Source organism: Pleurodeles waltl, chromosome 1_2, assembly GCF_031143425.1.
Source record: "Pleurodeles waltl isolate 20211129_DDA chromosome 1_2, aPleWal1.hap1.20221129, whole genome shotgun sequence".
Lineage (NCBI taxonomy): Eukaryota > Metazoa > Chordata > Amphibia > Caudata > Salamandridae > Pleurodeles > Pleurodeles waltl.
In genome coordinates this window covers 447204618-447230938 of record NC_090437.1, presented here as the reverse complement: position 1 = coordinate 447230938, position 26321 = coordinate 447204618, and the positions used below count along the sequence as shown (strand labels likewise).

General features: G+C 43.5%; 1 protein-coding gene across 5 annotated transcripts in view; it reads right to left on the bottom strand.

The window, feature by feature from the left end:
• The window catches only part of C9orf72 (C9orf72-SMCR8 complex subunit), a 228434-nt gene that overhangs the window by 178384 nt on the left and 23729 nt on the right, over positions 1-26321 (bottom strand). For 2 of the 5 annotated variants that reach the window (XM_069240656.1, XM_069240662.1), the window contains exon 2: positions 935-1421. The exons of 1 other annotated variant lie outside the window; for it this stretch is intronic. In XM_069240656.1, the coding sequence (XP_069096757.1) occupies positions 935-1378 (444 nt within the window). In that variant the 5' untranslated portion in view covers positions 1379-1421. Of the gene's footprint in view, positions 1-934; positions 1422-21652; positions 21738-26321 lie in introns of all 5 variants that reach the window. 2 more of the 5 variants (XM_069240640.1, XM_069240649.1) reach the window with 2 other exon arrangements.

The following is a 26321-nucleotide window of genomic DNA, read 5'->3' as shown; positions in this document are numbered from 1 at the left end:
CGAAACATATGCTAGGGTAGCATAATGTCCAGACATGGGCTTTAGACAATATGCTAAAGAGGGCCCCTCTAATAGCTAGAATGGTCACAATAATCTAGCATAGAATCTTTCCCAGCTGTGGCACCCAGCTAGTCCACTATCCAACCACTGCACCCCCAGTTAAAAGCTTCATCATCCTTTATGGTATACCATGCATTCATACATGTAAGTGTCACTGAAAGTTAGGGCCCCACAATTAATGGTAAAGCACTAGATATCTTCCATAAATATATTGCCTATAGGTTGCAGGGCCTGAGCTGTACCTCACCCTGCATGTGTGACCATGGGCCCTGCCAGAGCAGCAGGACTGGTTAGGAGTGACAATGATGAACAGCACTCTGTTAAGAAAGACAAGGGATTCTATGCTATCATCAACTCCCTGATAGAGCACAGAGTCCGCCAGACCCTCAATAAGCAAACACAGAGATGTTTACTTCAGCTGCCTTCTGCCACTATAAAATACTTGTTCCAAGTTGTGCACCTGCTACAGTGTACAACTGGAGGCTATAGCTCAATTTCAGGTCCTCTGGTCGACACCTGGGGCCTTTGGTGGGGCTAAGCTCACACACTTTTAATGACAAGTTGCCACCACGTAATAGGTTACAATGATAACATAACACAGGAATTGTGTTTCTTTTAATCAATTGTTTTAATGACACTACTGTGACCAGTTTCCCAAACCTGCCCAAACAATGAAATCTGTGCTTCGCCACATTACTTACTTATTAAAAGTGGAAGCTATATTGTTAATAAAACGAGCTACATCTTCAGCTGCCTCATGAATTTAGAAAAAAAGGCATGTATCTATAAAGATGGTTTTATCAAGAAGAAAAACAGGATAATCTATTTAAAACAGAAAGACACATACCTCACTCATCTACATACAAGCCCTTACCTTATTCATTGCTATCCGCCCTTTTCTTATAATGTGTGTCAGCCTGTCCACACAAACACGGTGAAGGGGGAGGTAGAAGCTCAGTTCAGTTTGCGGAAGTATGATTGACAATCCATAGGTGCTTCTGTCTCCGTTCCAGTTTCCGTCAAAAATTAATGACACAATTATCACCCCTTTCTCCGCCAGCACAAAAAATTTGACGTCAATAGCGCCACTCTCAGCATTCCGGAGAATTTCTCCATTGAGGGTATGGTTTGCAAGAAATGTGATTTCACCATCGCTTAGGAGTACCTGCTCAGACTTTGGGGCCCATATATGCTGCACCCTTGGACCAAGAATATTGTCCCAGTAAGCAAAGGTAGCAGCTAAAAGGGGTGAATAGCCATCAATAGGAATGAGCGTTTTCGGCACAGCAGGGGATGGTGGTGGGCAGAGGGCTGACATGTTAGCACCACAGGTCACATTACTCTGGTCCTTCTGCTATTACCTAGAAGAAATATATGCGGGGAAGGGTAAGAGAAAATAAGATTATGATAAGCAATAATATGACAAGGTGAAAATGTTAAGGCTGCCTAAGAAAAAAATAGCCTAGGTGTACCCCCACCCGTCTGGTAAACTGGGCTACTGTGACGAGTATAGCTCCTTTCTTTGGTAAGAGCAGAAAAGAAGGGTGCACCTGGGTGGGCAAACATGGGATCACACAGACAAGTAACACTGTGTTGAGGACTGCAGTGTTGGGGTATGTGTGCCTGGTACATGGCTGGGCCCCACAATCATTCTATGACACAATGTAAAAAATAACATTTCTCAGCTAGGAGTTTGTGAGAGAACAAGAGACATATTGCACAAATAAATACAAGTGAAAAGACAGTTTATTACAAGATAAATGTGACAACATGATTTTCAAAAAGCGTTTTATACCACAATTCTTGTTTTTTCTAACCACTGTAAGCATTAGGTTTTATTACCCAATTAAACAGTGTACAATTTATCACCCACAGAAGGATAAAAAGCTTAAATTGTTTTGTGAGGATTCAAACTTCAAAACTGTGACTATATAAATCTTACTTAGACACCTTCCTAGTTACTCTCGACATAAGAGATCGTTCAAAGCCGAACCCATTTGAACAATCACAAATAGGCCCTAGTCACTAATGACACTTGGGACCCCACGCATTCACTCAAATAAATGGGATTCACTCAAAACTGCAACCTCTGGAGCAGAGCTGTAGTGGTCTTCCTGTTGTAGCCCATGGGACCCACTAACTGCAGTGCACAGCCCAAGTACAAATCAGGCATCATTTCACTAGTGGACACAGAGTTAGTTTCTAGTATCCTTAATGAGTGGCTGTGGGCTTTGACATTTCCAAAACTGCTCTTGCATCTTTGCTTCCCTGGCTGCAGAGGTGCAAAGGGCAGAGAATGCAGCTTAGATCTCTCTATGGCTTAAAATGGCAATTATAATACAAAAAAACAGAACATGTGGAAAACATCTACCTGTTTGAAATAGAATACCAGTTAAAATAATCCGTGTCATAGCACCAGAGATATGAATTAGCCTCTTTTTCAATGAGAGACAAACAAAAGAAAAACAACTTAATATAGAACCAGAAAGCCCAAAACAAACTTACTAACCATTACAAAAACAACACTGGACACTGAAGAGAGTTAAGCGAACTCACACTTATCAAAAACTTAAAACGTTTTTTCATTAAACTTCTGGAAAGCTTCATTTATCAGCATTACAAAAACAATGGTGTTTCAGTAATTCACATAGATGTTGAAAAGTGTCTATAGAACCAGCAGATAATCTACTTATTCAGTGTATTCACTGTATTTAGCCACTGAACAAGGAGACCATACTCAAGCAGATTCTCGAATATTAGAAAACATAATTACTTCCTTGAGATGACGATCAGGTAGGGGGTACTAAGACCGATGATTTAGTGCTGGAATTCCAGGGGCAGAACCTTTGCTACCAGAAAGTCCAGCAAATCCCTCTTTTAATAACTTGTAAGTTGAGGGAGGTGGGCAAACATCTGTAAAGGGTTGCAGTATAGTATACACCTGCAAGGATTAATATGCTGTATCTTTAAGGTCCTCTAATGATCAACAGCAACAATGAAAATTAGAGATAGTAGGACAACATCTCATTGATGAGAGGGGAGTAGTGGGTTCGGGAGAGAGTGTTTTGTTAGATCTGCAGTATAGGTCTTGTATTCCACAACTCAGTACTTCCCAGTGATAGATACTGTTAGACTTTATATCCTTGGCGCGGTCTCCCTTAACCTTTTGTCTATGTTCCCCAGGTTATTGAAGTGTGCTGGACTCTGTTTTTGTTACTCTGGGCACTTTACCACTGCTATCCAGTACTAAAGTGCAAGCGCTCCTGTATAAAATGTGTATGTTATTGGCTTTGCATGATTGGCATATTTGATTTACTGGTAAGACCCTATTACAGTGCACTAGAGGTGCCCAGGGCCTGTAAATCAAATGCTACTAGTGGGCCTGCAGCACTGGTTGTGCCACCCACATTAGAAGCCCTGTAAACATGGCTCAGACCTGCCACTGCAGTGTCTGTGTGTGCAGTTTTAAACTGCCAATTCGACTTGCCAGACCTAAACCATCCCTTTTCTTACATGTAAGAAACCCCTAAGGTAGGCCATAGGTAGCCCCATGGGCAGGGTGCAGTGTCTGTTTTAAGTAGGACGTATACAAATGTGTTTTATATGTCCTGACAGTGAAATACTACCAAATTCGGTTTTCAGTGTTGCAAGGCCTATCTCTGTCATAGGTTAACAAGGGGGCTATCTTTAAAAATGATTAAAGCGTAGATTCCCTTTGGAAGCAGATAGACATGTGGAGTTTGGGGTCTCTGAGCTCACAATTTAAAAATACATCTTTTAGTAAAGTTGATTTTGAGATTGTGTGTTTGAAAATGCCACTTTTAGAAAGTGGGCATTTTCTTGCTTAAACCATTCTGTGCCTATGCCTGTTTGTGGATTCCCTGTCTAGGTCAGTTTGACAGTTGGGCTGTTTGCACCTCTCTCTAGACAGTGACACAAAAGGAGCTGGGGTGTAGCCTGCATATCCTGATGAGCCATCTGTGCTAGGAGGGAGGGGAGGAGTGGTCACTTACACTTGAGAGGGCTGTGCCTGCCCTCACACAATGCAGTCTCCAACCCCCTGGTGTGTGTCTGGGGCATGGCCTGGGCAATGCAGGATTTCACAAACAAGAGAGACTTTCCTTTGAAGTAAGCCAACTTCAAAGGCCAAAATGGGTATAAGAAGAGCACCCCAAACCACAGACTTTAGATCACTTCTAGACATCAAGAGGAACCTCTGCGTAGAGAAGAGCTGAGGAGAAGTGCCGCCCTGCCTGTGGCTGTGCTTTGTGGAGCTATCCTGCAGTTGCTGCTTCGGCCTCTGCAAGAAGACAAAGACTAGACTTTGTGTGCCTTCCTGCTTGTGAAGAAATCTCCAAGGGCTTGTCCTGAGCTTGCCTCCTGTGGCTGAAGTCTCAGGGCCATCAAAGACTTCTCATGTTAGCACCTGGACTCTCAGCTGAGACTCCTGCCCTGCCAAGTGGTGCCCTATCCAGTTCCTGGGGCCTTGGAAGGTGAAGCTGGCAGACCAGGACTGAAAATCCACACACAGACCTCCATGCAGGGAAAATATTGACGCACCTTCCGCGCAGTTTTACTGATACCATGGGGTAGGATTTTTCACCACAAACCTTGCTGGGCGCAGAAAAACAATGCAACGCCTGCCCGGCTATGGCAGATGTAATTATACCCAAATAGTGCTCAAATTCATAATGGCACTTAGCTGATAAAAACTATCTGTCATACTGGCAGCCAGAACCAATGCCAACTCTGCTACTTGCAGATGAGGCCAACAGACATCCTTCAAAATCTATATAGCATTCTTTGGGAGATGAAGAGGATCAGACCAGTACAAACCCAACCCAAGTTTAAAAAAGTGTTTTTCACGTATCTACACCATGGGATGTTTTCAATTTGTGGAGCAGCTAACATCGCCCTGAGCCATGCTCTATACGGATCTAAAATTTCTATGGACCATAATCTAATCCAATACTGCAATGGCCTCGTAGCTGTCGTATCTGCAATGGAATATAAATTCAGATCAGTCTGAATAGGCAATGTTGGAGAACTCAGGGGGATCTTTAAAAAGTTATTTAAAAGTACATTTTCCACTCTCTTTAGATCCTGTATGCTGCCATGACCCCATAACTCTGCACCATACAGGGCTTCCCCTCTGGCTTAACTTTTATATATTTCCATCTCAGGAGTAATAGAAAAATTAGAAGATCTTCTTGCAAATATTAAAATACCCCCTGCCTTTTGCTTCAGGGACATGGTACACTTTGACAGTTGGGCTGACCATTTATGGGAATCCTCCAACTTAACTCCGAAATAATCAAAATTAGAGACTCTTTCTAGAATTTTACAATCTAGGGATATCGTTTTCTTCACTCTATCTTTTATATCACCAAAAACGATGTATTTGGTCTTGGTAGTATTTATTTGTAATCCTTTCTCCCTACAAAATCCTGAAAACTTATCAAGAAGCCTGTCTAATCCAGAGGCAGTTTGTGATAGCAATAGAGTAGCATCCGCAAACAATAGGCACAGGGTTTTTACCCTGCCCAGCTTTGGGGCATCATTATCACAGTCATATAAATAGGGTATACAAGTGTGTCTAAAAAGTAAAAAGAGCATGGGAGTCAACACACACCCCTGTCTTACCCTTTTCTGTAGTGGGAACTCTCCCGTAAGCTCCCCATTTGGTCCCCACCTTACTCTAGCATTACTTTCGGAATATAATTCCTGGATTAGTTTTAGCAAAGGACCTGGGACACCAGCCCTACCCAAAATCTCCCATAATTTGTGTTGGGGAACCAGATCAAAATCAGACTTAAGGTCCACAAAGACAACAAAGAGTCTCCCAGCATCCAGGTCCACAGTCTTCCAATTAATAGTAAGAAAGCGGAAGACCTGGTCAACTGTACTTGCTATTTGCCAAAAGCCCACCTGTAGGTGACTTAAGATGTAATTTTCCTCTACCCATTCCTTAAGCCTACCCAAAAACTGGTAAGAAAATATTTTCTGCAAATTGTCAAGCAAACTTATTGGTCTATAATTGCCCGGGACTGACCTATCCCCTTTTTTGTAAATTGGGACAATTATTGCACCTTTCCAGGAGCGGGGGATTGGTACCTGTCAAAACAGCATTGGACACGCTATTTATTAAGGGGCCCCAAAATTTAAGACCAGATTTAAACAAATCAGATGGAATTTCATCTGGGACAGGTGTCTTTCCCTATTTTTGGTCCTTAATGGCTATCTCTGTTTCTTTTAGAGTAAATGGTGTAAGCCTGCCTATGCGAGTGTTATCAATCACCCTTGCTCTCCCTGTGCCGGTTAAAGGCACAGACTCCTGCTTATAGAGTTTAGTAAAGTAGCTTGTCCAGTCATCGGGTAGTATATGACAATCAGATCTGGGATTCTTTTTTCACCCACTTTGGGCTACGAATGACCAGAACTGCTTAGGGTTACTTTCCTTAGCTGCTACTAACAATTCCTGTCAAGTTGTCTCCTCCAATTTAATCTTACTAGTCCTAATTGCAGTGGCATACTCTCGCCATGACAAAATAATCATTGATCTATCTTTTTGTTTGATTGCCTCCAAGAGTCTGCACTTGGCCTTTTTACACACTTTATTAAACCATCTATTGCATTCGCCTATTTTCGGCTGTTTATTTCTTTTGCTGACTCTGAAAAATAACTCTTTCAAAGAAGAAAAGAATTCTGCATGAGTGGCCATAATCTGATCCAGTGTGTGTGTACTTCATTTGAATTAGTAAAAGTCACCCATTTTATGGCACACTGGTTATTTGTCACCACTATGGGGAGCATAGTATCATGCTTCTGCTGAATATCTTTTTTTAGCAGAAAACCACCTATCAAACACAACCAAAATAGGTGAGTGATCACTTCAGTGTTGTTCTCCCACCCTAAGGTCTTTTATTTCATGCCAGATCCTTACATCAATAAGCATGAAATCAATATGACTGCTATAGGACCCTCTAAAAATAATGTTGGATTCGATGGGCTGTCTGAAGGAAAGCACCCATTTCCTGGCTGAAGTCCATGTGTTATCATAAATTCAAAGACCTGCAGCGCTCAGACACTGGATTTTGACTATGTTTTTATATTGAAGGAGCTGGAATTCCCCATATAGAGTCCTCTACCCGCGTTAACTCAGGAAAGAGGGAGTTAGGCTCTAGAGACACATTAAAATCTCCGGCTACAATAACGAAATGCGAGGGAAGAAATTTTGAGACAAGAGCACTCAGCATACCAATAGAATTAGTAATTAGGCTTGGAGAACCTGGTCTATAATAGCATCCAGCTTCCTCCCCACCGCCGCTGGGGCAAAATCACCCAAGAACAACTTACCAACACCCTCGTCAACAACCTTCCACCCGACGCAATCGACCCGAGCACAGCCGCCATCAACCTCCATCAATGGATCCTCGACTGCGCCAACACCCTTGCCCCTCTCAAGAAACCCACCACCACCCAAGGAAAGAGAAAACCAGCCTGGTTCACAGACGATCTCACCACCTCCAAAAGCAACTGCCAGAAACTCAAAAAGAAATGGATCCAAGAACGCACACCCGACAACCTCGCCGCCCTCAAAAACGCCAACCGCGAACACCACCAACGGATCCGCACCGCCAAGCGCGCCCACTTCACCGAACGCATCAACAACAACGCCCACGACTGCAAAGAACTCTTCGGCATCGTGAAGGAACTCTCCAACCCGAAAGCCAACTCCAACGACATCCCGCCCTCCCAGAAACTCTGCGACGACCTCTCCACCTTCTTCCACCAGAAAATCACCACCATCCACGACAGCTTCATCACCGGTCCACCGCCAGACCCCACCCCCGACGTCTCCTCCCGCGACTGCCGCCTCACCGCCTGGACCCACGTGGACGAGGCAGAAACCATAGCAACCATGAACACCATCCACTCAGGCTCCCCCACGGACCCCTGCCCCCATCATGTTTTCAACTCAGCAAACGCCACCATCGCCCCCGAACTCCGCAAGATCATCAACCTCTCCTTCACTTCTGCCACCTTCCCGGACAGCTGGAAACACGCAGAAATCCAACCCCTCCTCAAAAAACCCAAGGCTGACCCCAACGACCTCAAAAACTTCCGTCCGATCTCTCTCCTCCCTTTTCCAGCGAAAGTCATCGAGAAGATCGTCAACACTCAGCTCACCCACTTCCTCGAAGACAATTCCATCCTGGACCCCTCACAATCCGGATTCAGACGAAACCACAGCACTGAGACCGCCCTCCTCGCCGCCACAGATGACATCAGACATCAAATGGACAACGGCGAAACCTCAGCCCTCATCCTCCTCGACCTATCAGCCGCTTTTGACACCGTCTGCCACCGCACCCTACTGACCCGCCTCCAGGAAGCCGGCATCCAAGATAAAGCCCTCCACTGGATCTCATCCTTCCTCTCCGACAGAACGCAGAGAGTCCCTCTCTCCCCTTTCCGCTCCAAAGCCACCAACCTCATCTGCGGCGTCCCCCAAGGATCCTCCCTCAGCCCCACGTTGTTCAACATCTACATGGCCCCCCTCGCTCAACTGGCCCGCCAACATCATCTCAGCATCATCTCCTACGCCGACGATACCCAGCTCGTCCTCTCCCTGACCAAAGACCCGCTCACCGCCAAAACAAACCTCCACGAGGGACTAAAATCCATCGCCGATTGGATGAACAACAGTCGCCTGAAACTCAACTCCGACAAGACGGAAGTCCTCATCCTCGGACGCACTCCCTCGGCCTGGAACGACTCATGGTGGCCCTCCGTCCTCGGACCCCCACCGACCCCGGCCAGCCATGCAAGAAACCTCGGCTTCATCCTGGACTCCGCCCTCACCATGTCCAAACAGGTCAGCGCCGTCTCCTCCTCCTGTTTCAACACCCTCCGAATGCTCCGCAGAATTTTCAAGTGGATTCCAACAGAAACCAGAAAGACGGTGACCCAGGCCCTCGTCAGCAGCAGACTTGACTACGGCAACGCACTCTACACAGGCATCCCAACCAAAGACATCAAACGCCTCCAACGTATCCAAAATGCCTCCGCCCGACTGATCCTCAACATACCCCGCCGAAGTCACATCTCCCCTCACCTAAAGGAACTCCACTGGCTCCCGGTAGACAAGAGGATCACCTTCAAACTCCTGACCCACGTTCACAAGGCACTTCACAACACCGGACCCTCCTACCTCAACACCAGACTTCACTTCTACACCCCAACACGTCAACTCCGATCCGCCAACCTCGCCCTCGCCATCGTACTCCGAATCCAGCGCAAGACATCCGGCGGCAGATCCTTCTCCTTCCTCGCCGCCAAGACCTGGAACTCTCTCCCCACATCCCTTCGCCAGACCCAGGACCTCCTCGCATTCAGAAGGCTCCTCAAGACCTGGCTCTTCGACCGATAAACCAGCAGCGCTCCCCTCCCCCCCCCCCCCCTCAGCGCCTCGAAACCCTGACGGGTACATAGCGCGCTTTATAAATACTATGATTGATTGATTGATTGATAATATATATTGACACACAGAAGCAGGGGACCCTGCTTCAGCTTCATTGAAACTGCTAATATACCAGCTGAGTCTACATGGATTTCTTTCATTCCACCCACCTGGGAGATTTTTACTCAGGTAATAAGGCCCCCACCTACTCTCCCAGCTGCAGATGGAGTAGCCTTCCTTCAAAATGAGGTAAACCATTGCCTGTAAACATTTAAAGTGGCCCACATTTCCTGAAATAAGCAAATGTTAAAGCTATCGACAAACTGCCCCCACTCCGCATCATCAATCTTATTTTGTATGCCAGCTATATTCCATGAAATTAATGCAGGGTTAGAGAACCCATGTCCCACATGATCACTCTTTAGGACCTAACAGCTAGGGATTATGTTTGTTCTCCTGTTGATTTCTACCCTGTTTGATTCTTCAGGTTGATCAAATCCCCTAGGAGTAGTCGATTCCAAGAGCACCCTAGTTTCTATTTGTAGATTACTTACATCAATATGTAAATTGTTATTTGCAGGGGCGGATGATAAATGCAGTCAGTCTATATCTGAGGGATTATCCGCTTGCATTGTTCTCAATAAATTCTCTTCTCCATTAGAGTTTACACACTCCCTTCTAGCAGCCATAGAATCCATCCCCGCAAATGGATTTGGATCCTCAGTTCCCATATGGGATGGCTCTGTACTAATGGTAATAGAGACCCCGGTCAGACCAAGAACGTTTGAAAACAATATTTTAACCATTTCTTAATGGGTTACGCATCTCCAAGGATATCAAAACTTTTAGCAACATGGGACTGACAAGCATTAATTCTATAGTATCCCTACACCCTGATTTCTCAGTATAACGCTTGGCAGAAATTATATCTGAATGTACAATAGAACCACATTGCCTAACATGTCAATGCGTGACTTTATTCTTTAGTGACAAGCTGTCTTCCCTTATATTAGGAGGTAAGGGCAGTACTCCACACAAGTAAATCGGATAAGCTCTATTAAGGTTTTTAGTAGAGGGCTGCACAATGCTCAAATCCCATGCCATAGGCACACGCGGATGAATCGATATCAAATAACTATTTTGACCAAAGGCCCTATGATGGTTTTTGGAACTTGCCAAGGATACTCTCACCCTAGAAGCTGGCCTAGGAGAGCCTAGAAGCTGGCCTAGGAGAGCCCTTGCTCATCATATTCCTCTGCTCTACGAAGTTATGTAGAGATGGGCCTTCTCTTTGAGAACTTTCAGTATCCCTTTTCATTGCAATGGGTCGGAAGAGATTGAGTACCTCCATCACCATTTGTTTGAGCTCGGTTACCTCTTTTTTAAAAACCATTAATAGCATTAACCACTTCTTCCTGGAGGAACACTCCATTAGGCTGGAGGCTAAATATTTCCACAGTCGAGCCAAGCTTACCGGATCAGGCTGATTAGTCAAGAGTCTCCAGTGGCAAAAAACAATTTTTCAAAGGAATTTCGTGGGCAACTGAACTACATGTTTGGATGCCATCAGCATTATTATGTGGGGGGCTACTTTTACTAACCTCTAAGTTAGATTCACCAGATTCCCCTGTGAACAACAAACCTGTCAAGACGTCTTTCTTGCAGGCAATATCTTCCTTGTTTGGGAATCTAGGTTTAAAAAAGGGTGAGCGTGAGCCACTTTTCAACCCCTTAGATGTTCGCTACTCTTTCCCCTTCAATATAGACTCTACTTCAATTAATGAGTCAATTTCATTTGTAACACAATTGGAGAGATTTTGAGGAATTTTGGGGATTTTGGATAAAGTTTCACCCGCTGCAGGACTCGCTTTTGCCTTCCGCTTCTGCATAATGTAACTTGTATTTGAAAAAGTAGTAGTGTTTGGAAGAATTAGTGACCAATCCCTACCTTAAGACCAAGAGGGATGGCGCAGCCCGGCCTCAGGCATTCTCTATCGGGCACGGATGGGCCCGCCCTTGGCCCGGGCGGTGCACGTACCTCGCTGCGGGAAGGCAGAAGCGATTTTATGCGCGGTTGGTGCTGCTGGAGCAGGTTCCTGTCGCCGGCCCCTTCTCCAAGGGCTCCTGGGACAATTGCACTTAAATTAGAAAGCCCACAGGACATTGGTAACCCAAAAATCTTCAACTGGTTCTGGGTCGTTGACTAGTGGATGACATGTAGCCACCTGAAAATGAATGCTTCCCAAGCTGAAATTCTCACATGTGGTGAATGGAAAAATATACAAGATGGTAATAAACCTTGGAATTACCATGGACTCCCAAAGTGTCCATGAATTCCCAATTGGATTAGCAAGTCTTTCTTATCATGGAAATGCTACAATGCATCTTCTGACACCTAAAATATGCCCATAAAGTCCAAGCAACCATCTCTTTTGTCCTAACAAAACTAGACTAGTATATGGGTCTATAACACAGCGCACCATTATTCACCATGACAATACTGGGGGCGTGGCCAAACAAAATGACAGGGCAGAACGTGAGCCTCTGAGCTTCTGGCCAACCTGCGCTGAAATCCAGCAAAAAATCCTTGTTCACACTGCTCATGACAACAACCAAATGTACCCCAGGAGGGACAGACAAACCTGGGGGCATGAGTGATGCCTATTCCAAGCTTCCCACAATGACTGGAGATCAGGTGCACAGCTAAGAACCAGAGTGACCGTAAGCAGGTGAGCCTGTGCTGGAGAGGAACGGAGCTATCCCTGCAGCTTGACCGTTGGGGGCACCGGTGGTAGCCCTGAGGCATGGATTACAAGTACTGGGTTCCGGCACTGAAAGGAAACGGGGACTCAGAGACCTGACAGTCAACCAGAAGTGAGCTGAGCCGGGCCGCCTGTGCTGAGACCCCCGTCAGCGGGGGCCCCTGTCAGTGCCCCTTCCCCCGGGGACAACTTGAGCCTGGCATCAAGCCACCTGAAAGAAGCAGTTGATCCAGCCTTCAGTGCTGCCACTGAGGTAACAGGCCAACAGTCCTGCCACCCGGCTAGGAATCGGAGCCTGAGACGAGGGGTCCCGACAGGCATCCTCACTGGATAGTTGCACAGCCAGAGGGGACTAAGAACAACCTGAGGCACCACAGTCAGAACCGAGGCTGCAGCACAGCACACCAGGCCCTACTTTGCTACTTCCCTGAGAGGACACAGGGGCCCCAGAATAAACATTGATGGGTCCCCGGGGAGTAATCAAGATGCAGGGCACCTGAGTACCGGAGTGCCCTGCAGCATCAACACATCTTTGGACTCCCCAAATCTTCTATTGTGCCCTAATCTCAGAGCACAAGCTGCAGTAAGTCGGGCATGCCCCCCATGAGGCGCGCACTTTTGAGAATCTTTGCCAGGCAGGGGTCCACGGTTGGTGGTGGGGGGGACTGAGATTCAGCCTGGGTTCATCCTTGCCGTGGGGTGGCAAATGGTTCCCAGCAAGGAAGACTTTAGAAACTGCCTGTAATCCAGGTGCTTCTCTCTTCTTCTTGCCGGCTGCAGACTCTGGGCCGTAGTCTAGATCCTGGGGACACAGGGAGTCCCCTTGCTGCCCGCGGAGCAGAATCGCCACACTGGGGGAGGCCGACCACAGAGTACCCTTGTTGGGAGTGTGTGGGTTTCCCGGGCTGATTTTTGCAGCTGTCTGAGGGAGGGGGGCCCTTTGAAGAAGTCTGGAAGACAGCCTGGGAGTTTGGCTGGGGACCGTGTGGGCCCGGAGAGAAGGTGGCCTGAGAGAACAACAGCAGAGGATGTTGGGGGGGAGCTCCTGGCCCACAGAGATGCACCGGGCCATGGACGAGGGCCTCAGCTAGAGCGTAGCCCAGCGGAATCCACTGGCACCAGCACAGTAGGCGTGACACGCCCTGCGAGTGCTGGATCTGGGTACTGAGGGCACCCAGCAGTTTGGTGGATGATTTAGAGTGGACTGCTTGGTGGGGCCTGTGTTTCGGAGATGGGACTCTGTGGTGTGCCTAGCCGACAGCGCGGCCTGGAGACTGAGAACTGCGACCTAGAAGTGCGAGGTGTACTGTCAGAGATTACCTATGTCAAAAAGAGCTGGTTGGCATAAGAAGGCGCTCCTGCATGAAAACCATGGGCAGGCTGGCCTGCTGGCATCCTGTGAATACTATCACATAGTATACTACACTGCATCAGCAGCCTTACAGACTCACGTGACTGGGTAGGATGAGCATAATGGGGTGTTCCCCTTGGAGGGATCAGGAGCCCACCAGGGCTGAACTGTTGGCAGCCATACATGTTTCTCAGACTGTACTCAAACACAAACTAGAGATGGTCTCCATTGTTGTAAATCTCCTTCAGGCTGATCTGCAGAAAACTGGCAGATAAAGTCACAACGTAACACTGAGGAGTTGCAGGGGGAGGTTGCAGATTTTCAGTTTCGAATTACCCAGATGTCCAAGGTCTCTGGAGAGCTTGAATGCCAAAAGGAAGATGCCGAGGATCGCTCGAGACGCAGCAACATTTGTGTGCTAGGGTTCCCGGAGAGAGTTGAGGGAACCTCGGCAGAAAACTTCTTCAAAAACTGGATGAAGCAAGAGCTCCGGCCATGGGGATTGTCAGACTTCTTTGTGGTGGAGCAGTCGCATGGGCCCTCATGCCCTCCTGCCTCCAGGGGCCCTGCCGAGGGCATTCATTGCAAAACACCTGAATTATTGCAATAGGGACTGCATCCTACGTGCCTTCTGTGAACAGGTGGTGCCCTTCTTCGAGAACTGCAGAATAGCTATTTATCTAGATTATACCAAAAATGTACTGGAGTAGCGTAAATCCTTCTCGAGTGTGAATCAAAAGCGGAGGGCAATGCAATTAAAATACATGCCTCTGTAACCCTTGCAAATATAACTCTTCGCAAATGAAGGTTATCTTGCAGGCGAAGGCACACTTCTTCGACCAACCTGGAGACATATGGGACTAGGTGGAGCTTTGGAACAATTTTGAAGCTCTTTGTCATGGTGGCGGATCGCAAGGGAATCAGAGCTCACAGATCCTGCATTGAACTTTGTATCCGACATGGCGGCCACCCTGCAGGTGGGGAATGGCGAAGGCTGCTGATGAATACTCCTCTGTTGTGTGGAAGATAACATACTCTCCACAAGTTGGTCTGCTATGGAGGATGAGTTTTGCCAGAGTCACTGGACTGATGATTGATGTGGGTGGATGGGGACGTTGGGATGATGCCGGGCAAATGAGATGAAGTGAATGGAGGCCTGTAGCAGGTGCCTGATCAGAAATGATCTGATACCGGGCACCTAACATGGGCTGGGTCTGACTCTCCAGCCATAGTCCAGATGACGTGTGCAAGGATGCATGGCAGGCTGGGAAGCTGTCTGAGTTTGCCGGTCCCTGTTGAACGGGCTGGGAGACTGTCCAGGTACTGGCACAAGCAGTGGGTGGGCATCTGTAATCATTGTGTTGCACTATGTTTGTACGAGGGCGGGGGCAAGTTATTTGTTTTTATTGGTTAATCTTTGTTTCTGTTTATGCAGTGGCTGGGCTTGAACACTGTAAGGTGGGAGAGGTGAGGTATCTGCAGCACCTCTGGCCTGATAATTGGTGGGGGGCAAGGCAGCGCAACCTTAGACTTTGACTTGGAATGTCAGGGGCCTAGGTTCATACACAAAGAGATAAAGGGTGTTTGCCTTCCTGAAGAGGCATACAATCAATGTTCCATGTTTACAGGAGACCCATCTCAATGATGCAGGGGCCACATGCCTGGCCAGGAGGTGAGTGAAGTCAGGTTTTTCACTCCTGTTCTACGTATGCCAGGGGAGCATTGGGGGAACATCTGGAACAGGAGTATACAGCAGACCCAGGGATTGCATCAGATCGATACAGGATGTTTCCGAAGGGAGTTGGGCTATCAGTACTTAGGGAGGCAGCAGCCGGGGAACTTGACGCGCCCATTGAATTAGAAGAACTGCACATGGCATGGCACATGCTGCCCGAGCAAAGGCCCTGGGTAGAGACGGATTCCCAGTTGAGTTCTTGCAAGATTTCTCTGATGCAGTCACACAGGGCCTGCTTGAGGTTTTCTTCGAGGCAAGGGAAAAGGGGTCGCTCCAGCTACTATGAGGGAGGGGGACATTTTCAGGTTATTAAAACCGGGCAGAGATGAAACCAACCCCTTAGTGTACAAGCTGCTCACTAGTCACTGCTGGGGACTGGGCAAAGTGGCAGGCGGGCGGGACAAAAGACAGGTAAATATTTAAAAAATAAAAACTTATCTTAAGCGCCACCGCACCGCAGTCTCCCAGACTGCCCTGCGGCCAATCATGAGACTGCTCAGAGCAGTGTTATGACTGGCTGGAGTGCCCTGGCTGGGTGCTCCAAGGCAGACTGGGAGCCTGGGCTTGCTCTCTCCAACCCGACAATCCCCTCTATGCATTCCCCTCAGCGTACGTCACCCACATAGCCCTGTTCTCAATTGAAGTAGAAAAGGCCTTTGATACCGTGAACTGAGGTTACCTGCTCGAAGTACTGTGGGACATGGGGTTGGGTCAATCTACTTTATACCAAGCCCATTGCCAGGGTGTGAGTGGGGCAGTGTCACTCACAGAATTGGGTCCTGGGCCGAGGAATGTGTCAGGTCTGTCCCCTATCCCCACTCTTATTAAGACTTGTCATGGAACCCTTGGCAGTGTGGGCTAGGCAGGAGTTATGGGGACTGCGGTACAAGATTGGGTGATGTACAGCACATCATATTGTTGTACATGGGCGATGTGCTGTTTTAGCTCAGCTCTTCCAAGGAATCTCTATGGATCCTGTTGCCATGTTAGATCACTTTGGGATCTTGTCGGGCTCTGGATAAATTGTGGAAGTCCCTAATGTTCCCCCTTTCATTACTGGTTGATACTCCAGTGGAAAAGTTGCCTGACATGCATAGTTATACTGTACATACTTATATGTATGTGGGTCTATACTTTGTATAGGGATGGAATTGTTATGTGTATGTATTTGCAAATATTACCCAGTGGCGGTTGATTCTGGGTAGTTATAGTTAGGTCAGCATGTCCATAGGAAATGCGTTTTTGTGTTGCTAATAACTTTGATGCCGTTTGATGAAACTTCACAAAACTTTCCAAAAAGTGTTCTTTATTGACTTGTTTGTGCATGGACTGTTTTGGGATTATCCATCAAATAGGGACCAAGGAAAAAAAAAAAAAAAAAAAAGTGGTGGGTGGCTTGGGGGAGGGCAAAGCGAAAGGTCCCCATTTTCCATAGAATTTTTTCACAAGCGTTTTCGCAAGAACTGCTGAACGAAATTGCACCAAATTTGGCAGGAAGCTAGATCTTGGTCCACAGATTGCGCTTTGGACTGTTGGGCCCGAGGGACTCCAGCTGGAATTTCTCAGGAGTGCCAATTCAAAAATAAAGTGTTGATTAAACCAGGAAGCTTTTTTTTTTTCCCCTTGGGCCAATTCGCTCCTGCGGGAGTCAGACTCCGATGCGATCACTCTGACTGGCTGCCAGCAATCTGAGAAAAATGGTGCTGGCATCCATTATAGGACTCTGGGACTTGGCCCTGTGTCCTGAAGGGGATACCCTGCCACCCTAGGCCCCTGGGGGGCCCACAGGGACCCACCTGGGGTCAAAATAATATAAAACAAATACTTTTAAAAATCTGCATTTTGATGTGATCCCGTGAAACTCCTGCAGGATTGTGGCAAAAAGAAAGCGTCCCCCATTTTATATATATATCTGGGGAGATGGGTGAGTAGAGCCCCCCTGCCTCAGACCATTTAGGCCCCCGGGAACCATATCCCTGCATATATTAATGAAAAGGGGCATGCCCCCCACACCGAGCCATTGGTGGCTATGGGGACCCCATCCCCTGTGGCCAAAAATATCAAAAAGGGGCCGGGAGCTGCGTGCCCCTCCCCCCCAGCCTTTAAAGGCCCCAGGAACTTGAGATTTCATCAGAGATGTCATAAATGATGTCATAGAATATGTCATGAGTGATGTAATATGAGGTCATCAGCAGTGCATGGCGGTGCGCAAGTTATAGGGCGCTCTGCTAACGATAACTGGTCAATTTCTGACGCTTTTTGAATTCAAAATGTTAATGTTGTCAGTGACATATTCATTTTCAATTATTATTATATCGTTATGCATGTGCATCTACATCTATGTTAAAAAATCTTTTGTATATGGTAATGTATGTATATTTAGGCACTACAAGAATGTGTATTTGAATACATAACTGTAGTTGTGGGCATATACATGTCTGAATCTATATGGGTTTAGGCTTTGTACATATTTGTCTAGAGATGGACCTGCATATGCGTATATGTATATATTTCCACTGAAAAAAACAAAAGTTACAGGGATGTTATAGTTAGGAAACAGAATTTAAAAAACCTTAGAAATTCACAAAAAAGCAGTTACAGTTTTAGAGTTATTTCAAGTAACTCTAGATTGTGCCCTATAGTGACTAGAACTTGTGCCACTGCCATGCACAGTTTTTTTTATCAATAGTTGTACTGTGTGTATGTGGCAGAGATATTATTAATGATGACACAGAAGAAGTCTTTGCATGGCAAAGGCGTGAGTTATAGTTACTTTAGGGCACTACAGGTTTTTTTAATTCTATTTCCTAACTATCAGGTTCCCTCAGTCTTTGTTTTTTTCAGTGATTGTCTAAAGTTTTTCTAACATTAAGTAATATTAAAATACCTTACCTTAATCCAACCCTCACCGTGCATGGCTTTTGCCTGTGCACGGAGAGGGTTGGCCGCAGAGCCTAGCATTAGGCCAGGCCATGCGGCCAATCCCCCATAGACATCCAACCCCGTGCCACACACGGCCCTATGGGACGCCTTCCCCTTTGTGAATGTGGGGGGAAAACATTTTTTCAGACCATGGCCCGGCCTACTATGAAAGAACGAAAAGGTAACTTTTAATTTTTGTTTTTTAAATGCATCCAGTTTTCTTTTAAGGAAAATGGCCTGCATTTAAAAAAAATGTTTTATTGACAAAGCAATCACAGACATTGTGATCTGCTGACCCGAGCAGGCCACCATCCCGGTGATTGATGTCATTCACAAATGTGTCACAATTTGCAACCTATTCATGGATATAGATGAGGCAGGACTCTTGTGACCCATTTACAGTTCACATACAGTGTGGTTGACACTGCTGTACATTTTGTTTTGCGACTCGCAAACAAATCTCAAATTGAAAATTGCAACTTGCAAAACAAAATGGTCGTACATCTGGCCTTAAGTGAGGACATGAGAGGTAGGATGTTATTCCACCTTAAACCTCATTCAGCCACCCATGTGATTTAAACATTTGCCAAACCTAAATTATACTCAATTTCATGCTTCTTGGAATACTCTCAAGCCCAAAAGATATAACTGTGTCCAATTACCCACACACAAACCCTCTTCTTTCAAAGTGCCAAACATGGATGTACTTGGCTAGAACACTGTCACTGAACACTGAAAGAAAGTGTGATTGGTTAGAAGTAAGATGTAAGATTGGGCTACGAACATAGCCCAAACAGTAGAAAATGAAGCACAATATTATACCAGTATATACCAAATAGACTAGAATGTATACTTTAAGGATATTACAGTGTACCTACAACTCTTTCAGTGATATTTAAGATCATATGACCAGGTAAACCAATAGAGCACAGGATAAGAAGGGTTGGTGATTTGTTGAAAACACATGTGAAAGAGAGACAAACTTTAATCACGTGATAAAATGAACTAAAAGTATTGTAACCAACAAGCAGAATTGAGCTGTAACACATTGGTTTTTAGATTATATTTTGTATTGGGCTACAAACATAGCCCAATACTACTATACTTAGGCAAACACTATTTAGATTAGGTCAATTGCTGTACTAGAACTGCACTTCAAGTAAAACTTGGAGATACACCTAGTTATTAAATAATATTACTACATTAGGAAAAGAAAGAGAACATTTACTTGTATTGAAGGTACAAACAAATACAGCTGCATAATATTTTAGTAAGAAAACTTGTTATATGCAGAGCTAAGGTGAGGCTTAGACTTCACTCTAATTATTACTATTAGAACTGTTGCTTTTTTTTCTATTTTTATATAAAGGGATAGCTACAGTTAGCACAATACCTTCAAATTATGCCAAGAAATAGATGAATCTGTATTCTAAATATATTTGAGAAAAAGGAAAAAGTGGACATTCCAAAAGGGAAAATGGTAAGGGTATTACTACATGTTTGCGAAGTAAGAAAGGACTTTGTGCTGATGATATAGTAATGCACGCAAAAATATTTTGTGTAAATACTAATACGTGTAGGGAAGACACCTACAAAAACTAACAGGTAGATGTAGTAATGAATTTGTTATTGCAAGATTTGACAATATTAAGGAACCAAAACACATTGAAATGGCAACATTTTTACTAATGAAAGACTTGCATAGTCTAAGAGAACAATTTCCCTTTATATTTAGCTTACGTTGTAAAATTACATAAATCTCAAGGTTGAAGCTCAGATCAAGCATCAATTAAAATTGGCTCAACAGTTTTTAAAGAAGGTATGGCATGTGTTGCTTTACCACATGTGAAAACATTAGAAGGACTATATATCATAGATGATATAAAATGAATGCAGACATTTTTGTTTATGCAAATATAATCACTTAAGAAAAATATATTCTCCTTCTCTTGGTGAATATCCGTTGGTGTGTATACCTAAAATATTTCTGAAAAAGAAAGAAACCTTCAGAGCTAATGAGGGTTTTGGAAATATTGAACCATGTGAAAAAAGAAGGAAAAAAAGAAATATTAGGCTTTCGGTTTAGTAATACAAATGGTATAACTGCTATAACTATCATATTACTAATCTGATTTTATATTTCCCTTCACTAAAATAATTACTTCTGGAAAATACAGATAAGCCTTGTTTCTAAGACACAAGTGATTTGTATTCCTTACTTCTACTGAATAACCAACTGTGCTAGTCTATAAGTGGTATAAGAGATATTGTTTATATCTGTACAGAAACTGTTAGCTTCTCTATAAATGAGCAACAATATGGCCAAGCATTTTATGAGACTATTACGTAAATTCTAGCTAATGAGATTTTCACACATACTAATCTTTTTGCCGTAAGCTACTACTGGGAACATGATTGTTTCCAATGCTTGAATACATTCTCAACAGTTACAGAATTTCAAAGATTTATACCTTCCAATTCCTCACTGTATATCAATATAATTCAAAACATGAATATATCAAGCTGTGCACGCTAACTTGTATCCAAACTGTGAATCAAATGTTGTATTGCCAATTTGTTTAACTATGGTGAATAAATATTTATGTGTAGTGGTAAAAAGAACTGCTCCAGATAATATAAAAATGAATTCCTTAATTACTGAATTCATTGCTACCCAAATTTCCATTTCGGGACGCACTTTTACTTGTCCTGCAATTATTTTCAATCATGGCCAAAATACTATTTCAGGACATTACACCATATATTTAAGGAACAATAGAGGATGGACTGAATGTGATGACACTAAGTTAACCTTTAAACATAGATTGCCCAAAAATGTAATCAACTTGTGCCTTCTAATTCCTAAATTGTAATTGTAGGTACAAACATCTACTTAAGTAAAAAAAAATGGACTCCCTATACTAAACAGTACCAACAGTAGGTATGTCATTATGTGGCCTTGCATGGTTCATGACTTTTAAAGAAATCTATAGCTTTGGGTAAGAAATCTAGTTAGTTACTATGAATTCCTTTTGCACTTTAAGCACAGCTCACAGTTGAACAAGCACTGTATTTAATAGGTTTTTTCGCAGTCCATTTCATTTGTGTTTTTCTCCAGTGTTTGATGATGAACAAATTATAGTGCATATCTGCACCCTGCTGGGTGATAAATGCCAGCATATATTAGTAACTTAATTGCCACTACCATATGAACAACACTAAATAAAACCATTTGCATTTATTATGTATGTCTGTGAACAAATGTAGATTAAATGTATTGTAACTGTTTTAAATCAAGTAAAAAAAAAATGACATTTCAAAATTAGAAAGTAAAAATACTACGTCTTTACTATACATACCTACATATTGTAACTTATTCTTCATTTACCTTCTCCATTTACTCTTCTTTTGTATATATTACTACCTGGTTCTGTAAGTGAAAATCTGCAATAATAACCAGCTCTTTATTAACATAAAATCTCAACAACAAAAAAATCAATGTCAATCACACAACTGTAATATGCCCACTATATATATATATATATATATATATATATATATATATATATATAATTTATTAAATTACGTGTTTGAAATACATTCATTAATTTGCCATTTATACATACAATATGATATGGTGCTAAAAAATATTTTCTTTGCATTTAGTAAAAATATGACGAGTCATAATTGCTTGAGTGTATGAGTGACATTGAGATTTTATGTTATGCTGTGGGCTGAAGAATAAGCTGGACAAATAATATTTTAATTAAAGACTTTAAAAATAACCATTGCATTTCTAATGGTTGTGTGGTTTAAAGGTGCTGTGTAGTATAAAACACACACACACACACAGAGCGATAAATACAATATATTTAAATGGGTTTATATGCCTTCTATAGAGATATGACTGCGTATGCATAATGTGTGTCTATATGTAACAATATTTTTTTATATTATATATACACATCCAAGCATATATTATTTTGTATAAGAATAATCTTCCACCTGTCCCTTTCCCCTCCACTCTCCGACTCATTCTATACCTTTCAGACTGAAAGAGACTCCCAAAAATGGTTCCGAACTCTTCTCTCTTTCTACTTACTCATCTAACTGAGGCACATATTCACCAGTCCCAGTAACATCTCACGTTTTTTCTTTACTAATCCACTTTAATTATTCTATCTCTATTAAAGCACTAGAGTAAATGCACAATATTTAAAAAAACACTAGATTTTCATAACAAAACCAACAAGGGAAAAGTAAGTGCGTGCTACTGATCTACTATCCATCTACCTCAAACTAGGGGTGCAGGGTGTGTTTGTTTTTTAGAAAATGTACTTGGCCAATTACTAAAGTGCTACAATAAATTACTTGTCTTGTAAAGAAATACACGTGTCCCATCTACTAGCTAAATCATTTAGATGGGGCAGCACAGAAGCTTTACTAGTAACCTGAATTCTAAGTAAACTTGTCCCCTGCTTTCGCACTTCAGTAGTAAGGAACAATGCAAACTCTCTTATAGCAGCCTATTAGCTTCTAAATGCCTCTAAACATAGATGCTAAACAGGTTTCCTTTCCTGTCAACTATCATGTTTCACACCACTTTCACTGACTCCTCATAGGTTCTTCTGTTCTTTGCTACTGTCTTTTCATACTATGTGCTTAATTTATTTACCCACGTCTCCAATTACAGACTAAATAGTGTTTTCACCCAGACTCTCTAACCACAAGTTTCATACGCCTCATGCACCACACACTGCAGATTTCATGCGTGTACCCATTGCCTCCTACTTTCTACAGGTTATGTGTCCATTTATCAAAGCTCTCACTACAGCTTTCATACCTCCTCCGCCCCAATATTTCCTCTCAGCCATAAATCTCTCCCTTGTGATCTTGTTGAGTGATCCAAGCCCTTTGCCCTCCACTCTACCACCACAGGCTACCTGCATTTATTTAGTCTTTTTGTGAGCTGAGCTTGGCCAACAGAAAGGTTGGCAGGAACCCCTACATCCTGTTCCCAACCCAATTTCTTTTTTACTCTTTCATCTCTGACAAAACGACCAGGTGAAAGTAAGGTGGCAAAAGCAGTACAGTGTTTCAAGGTATTAAAAAGCAGCCTGGGGAATTAGCAAGTTGCAAAATGAAGCACAAGAAATGGTCATACTAGATTAAATAAATGATGAATGACCCTGAGCAGGCTAGTAATGAGTGGCTATTTCAACACCCTATTCCCTGAATCAGTAAGGGGATGACTATGGGACACAAGTCTGACAATGAAGACCTGAAAGTGTTAAGATAAAGGGAGAGAGAAAGGACGTACAGCTGTGTATTGGTGAAAGTGAGGCTTAGCAAACAGGATGAAGGACAGTGGGATAAGCAGGCAGGACAGGGGCACTGAGACAGTTAGCGAGACTTGTGAGGAAATCCTACGAGGGAAGACTGGCAGTGGGCTAGGATACAGAGCTAAGAATGGCATGCAAAACCTCAGTGAATTGGGAAACGAGGCTTCAAAAGTGGGGGCAGAAATAAAAGGATGGGAAGCAAGAAGAAATAAAACATAAAAATGGCATACAGATCATGTGCGGGGAATAAAAGTGCAAAGCTCAGAGAATCAAGGGACATAGAGTGCAGGTGGCGGAACCATGTCACAAAGGGAGAGACAGGCGTTGTTGCTTGTGATGCTCTTGGAAAAAGAGAGAGAAAAATCTGCAATCCAGCAATATGGTTCAATAGGTTAAGCGTCCCCACTGACAACTGGTGTGACCTGCAAGATGCAGTCTAAGCCCTGACAAGGTAGACTCACTTCCATCCTTCAAGTTCAGTAAATGAAGTACCATAAAGCTGAGCAAAAGGAGCATCTGTTATTTATAGCTCTTAGAAACTCATCTACGTGCAATATGACTGGCTATATTAACAAGCAATGGCAAAGCCAATAGGTTTCGCCTTTGTGAGATCTATTGTAGGTCCTTGCCCACTTGCTATGGCAAGTCACATTTTATCAGGGTGAGCTATATTTAGGGCATTCTCGCCCCTTCTGGCAAAGCTAACAAAGAACAGGTGATCGGTTCACTCACAAAAGATGCCTTTAAATCTTGTTTTAATCTTGTCACACTAATTCTGTGTTCAGAGACGGAGGTCAAAAGTCAGTTTATATACAAAATTACCTTTCTTTCTCTGCCTGCAAAGTTGGAAGATTTTGTAAAGTTAACTGTCTGACAAATATGCTGCACAAAACGTGTGAAATGAAAGGCTGTAGATTGTCATGTTTTAGTCTAATATATTTCAATAGCTAAAATGTGAGCTGTACAAACATTTAAAAATACATTTCAGTAGTTATGAAAGCCCTTATTTTGTAATTCTGGGTGATGAAAAAAATATTTTAATAGAATGCAAACAATTCAGAACACTTTACATGGTGATATGCAAATTATAATTATGTTTGCTGAAACCCAATTTCCACAGATTGCTTATATCCTATATAATTGTATAAGTAAAACAGCACTTTTTTGGCCATTTCAAGGAAAATTGTGCTGTCTGTAAATAACAGCGTGCTGCCAGATCTTGCATTAGTAATATATTTATTAAATGTGAGTTTTTAAAAATGAGCTGAGAAACAGTCCTGCTCCCACCCTGAGGATAATGCTATTAGTGAACATAGGCAAGTCAGGGGTCATGTGTAGCCTTTATGTGGACTAGATTCTCATTATGCTTAGAGCAAACGTTTAGTCTATTTAATGAAACAAAATAGTTTCTTTTGTTCAGCAAAAATGCTGAACTCACATACTGGAAGGTGCTCTCATTTGTGATAATGAAGAAAAAGGCAGCGCTATTAAATAAATATTTGCCTAGGATGACATATTGAGACCAGTATAGGGTCAAGTATATTACAGTTATGGTCGTAGTTACTAGACCTGCAGGTCTTGTAACGTTTTTATGATTTTGAGGCCTGTATTGACTTTGTAAATTTTTCAAATGTTACACAGCAGCACGAGCTGCTGTGCAACATGGCCTAAAGTAAAAAACAGAAGGCGCTAAGACGTGGTCAATGCTTGCCGCGTTATAGCACTTTTTTCTTTAAGCCATGTTGGCGGTGAAGCATATTAAAAAACACTACATAGTAATTTGACCTTCGTGGGGTAGCAGGCTACCACTTGTCACAGCCATGCCCTGAGCATTAAATAACACCAGAGCTGGCGGGTATGCATTTCAAATAAAAAGCTGCAGAAAATAGCAGTCAATGCCTAGTTACGCAAGAGCACACAGTACAGGCACTGAGCACACAATTGCATGAATGGGAGGGCTGCTGGGGTGCTGGCAGGGTGTTCAAGGGAGATTTTTTTTATTCACTACAAGAGATTTCGCAAGCACAGCACAAGAGCTGTGTAGGCGAAACCCAAATTAAAAAAAGTGGACTCTTGTTGCTTTTCTGTCAGGTCTTTTCTCTGGGTGCAGTTTCACTTTCTAAGCTGCCAGTGCTTTTTCAGCCTTCTTAAAACCAGTAAGTGGCCTACTGTGGAAAGTTAGATTTCTCTGATACCAGAGGAACTGATGTATAGGCAATAACATAATTTCAACTTTATGGTTATTTCTACCCCAAGTGCCTTGTTAAATCATTTCCCAGTTTCCTGGTAAGGTGGCAATTAACACAACCCCGTAAAGAAATTAAAGTGCGCTTTTCCAGCTAATCCTTCATTTCTTTATTGATATGGTGTTTTTTTTACATGCTCTTGACATTGCTTGCTTTTGCAGTCGATTTGTTTAATTGAAAAGTAACTTCTGGGGGTTGGGGCGGTTTCCAGGGATAAGAGAAGCCTCTCTGCAACAGCTCACACGTGGCTGTTTAATTTTGGCATTCTGTTGAGGGCTTAATTACCTTGGTCATGTTTTGGTTTGGCAGGCAGGGACTCGAGAGGAAGGGACCGTAATGGAAGTGGAAACAGCTCCCTGCAGGTGTCTCAGTGAAGAATGAAGAAATGTATGCACAGACAGGAAGCAGTACTTGGTCCAAACTCTACAGCAAGCAGGGGG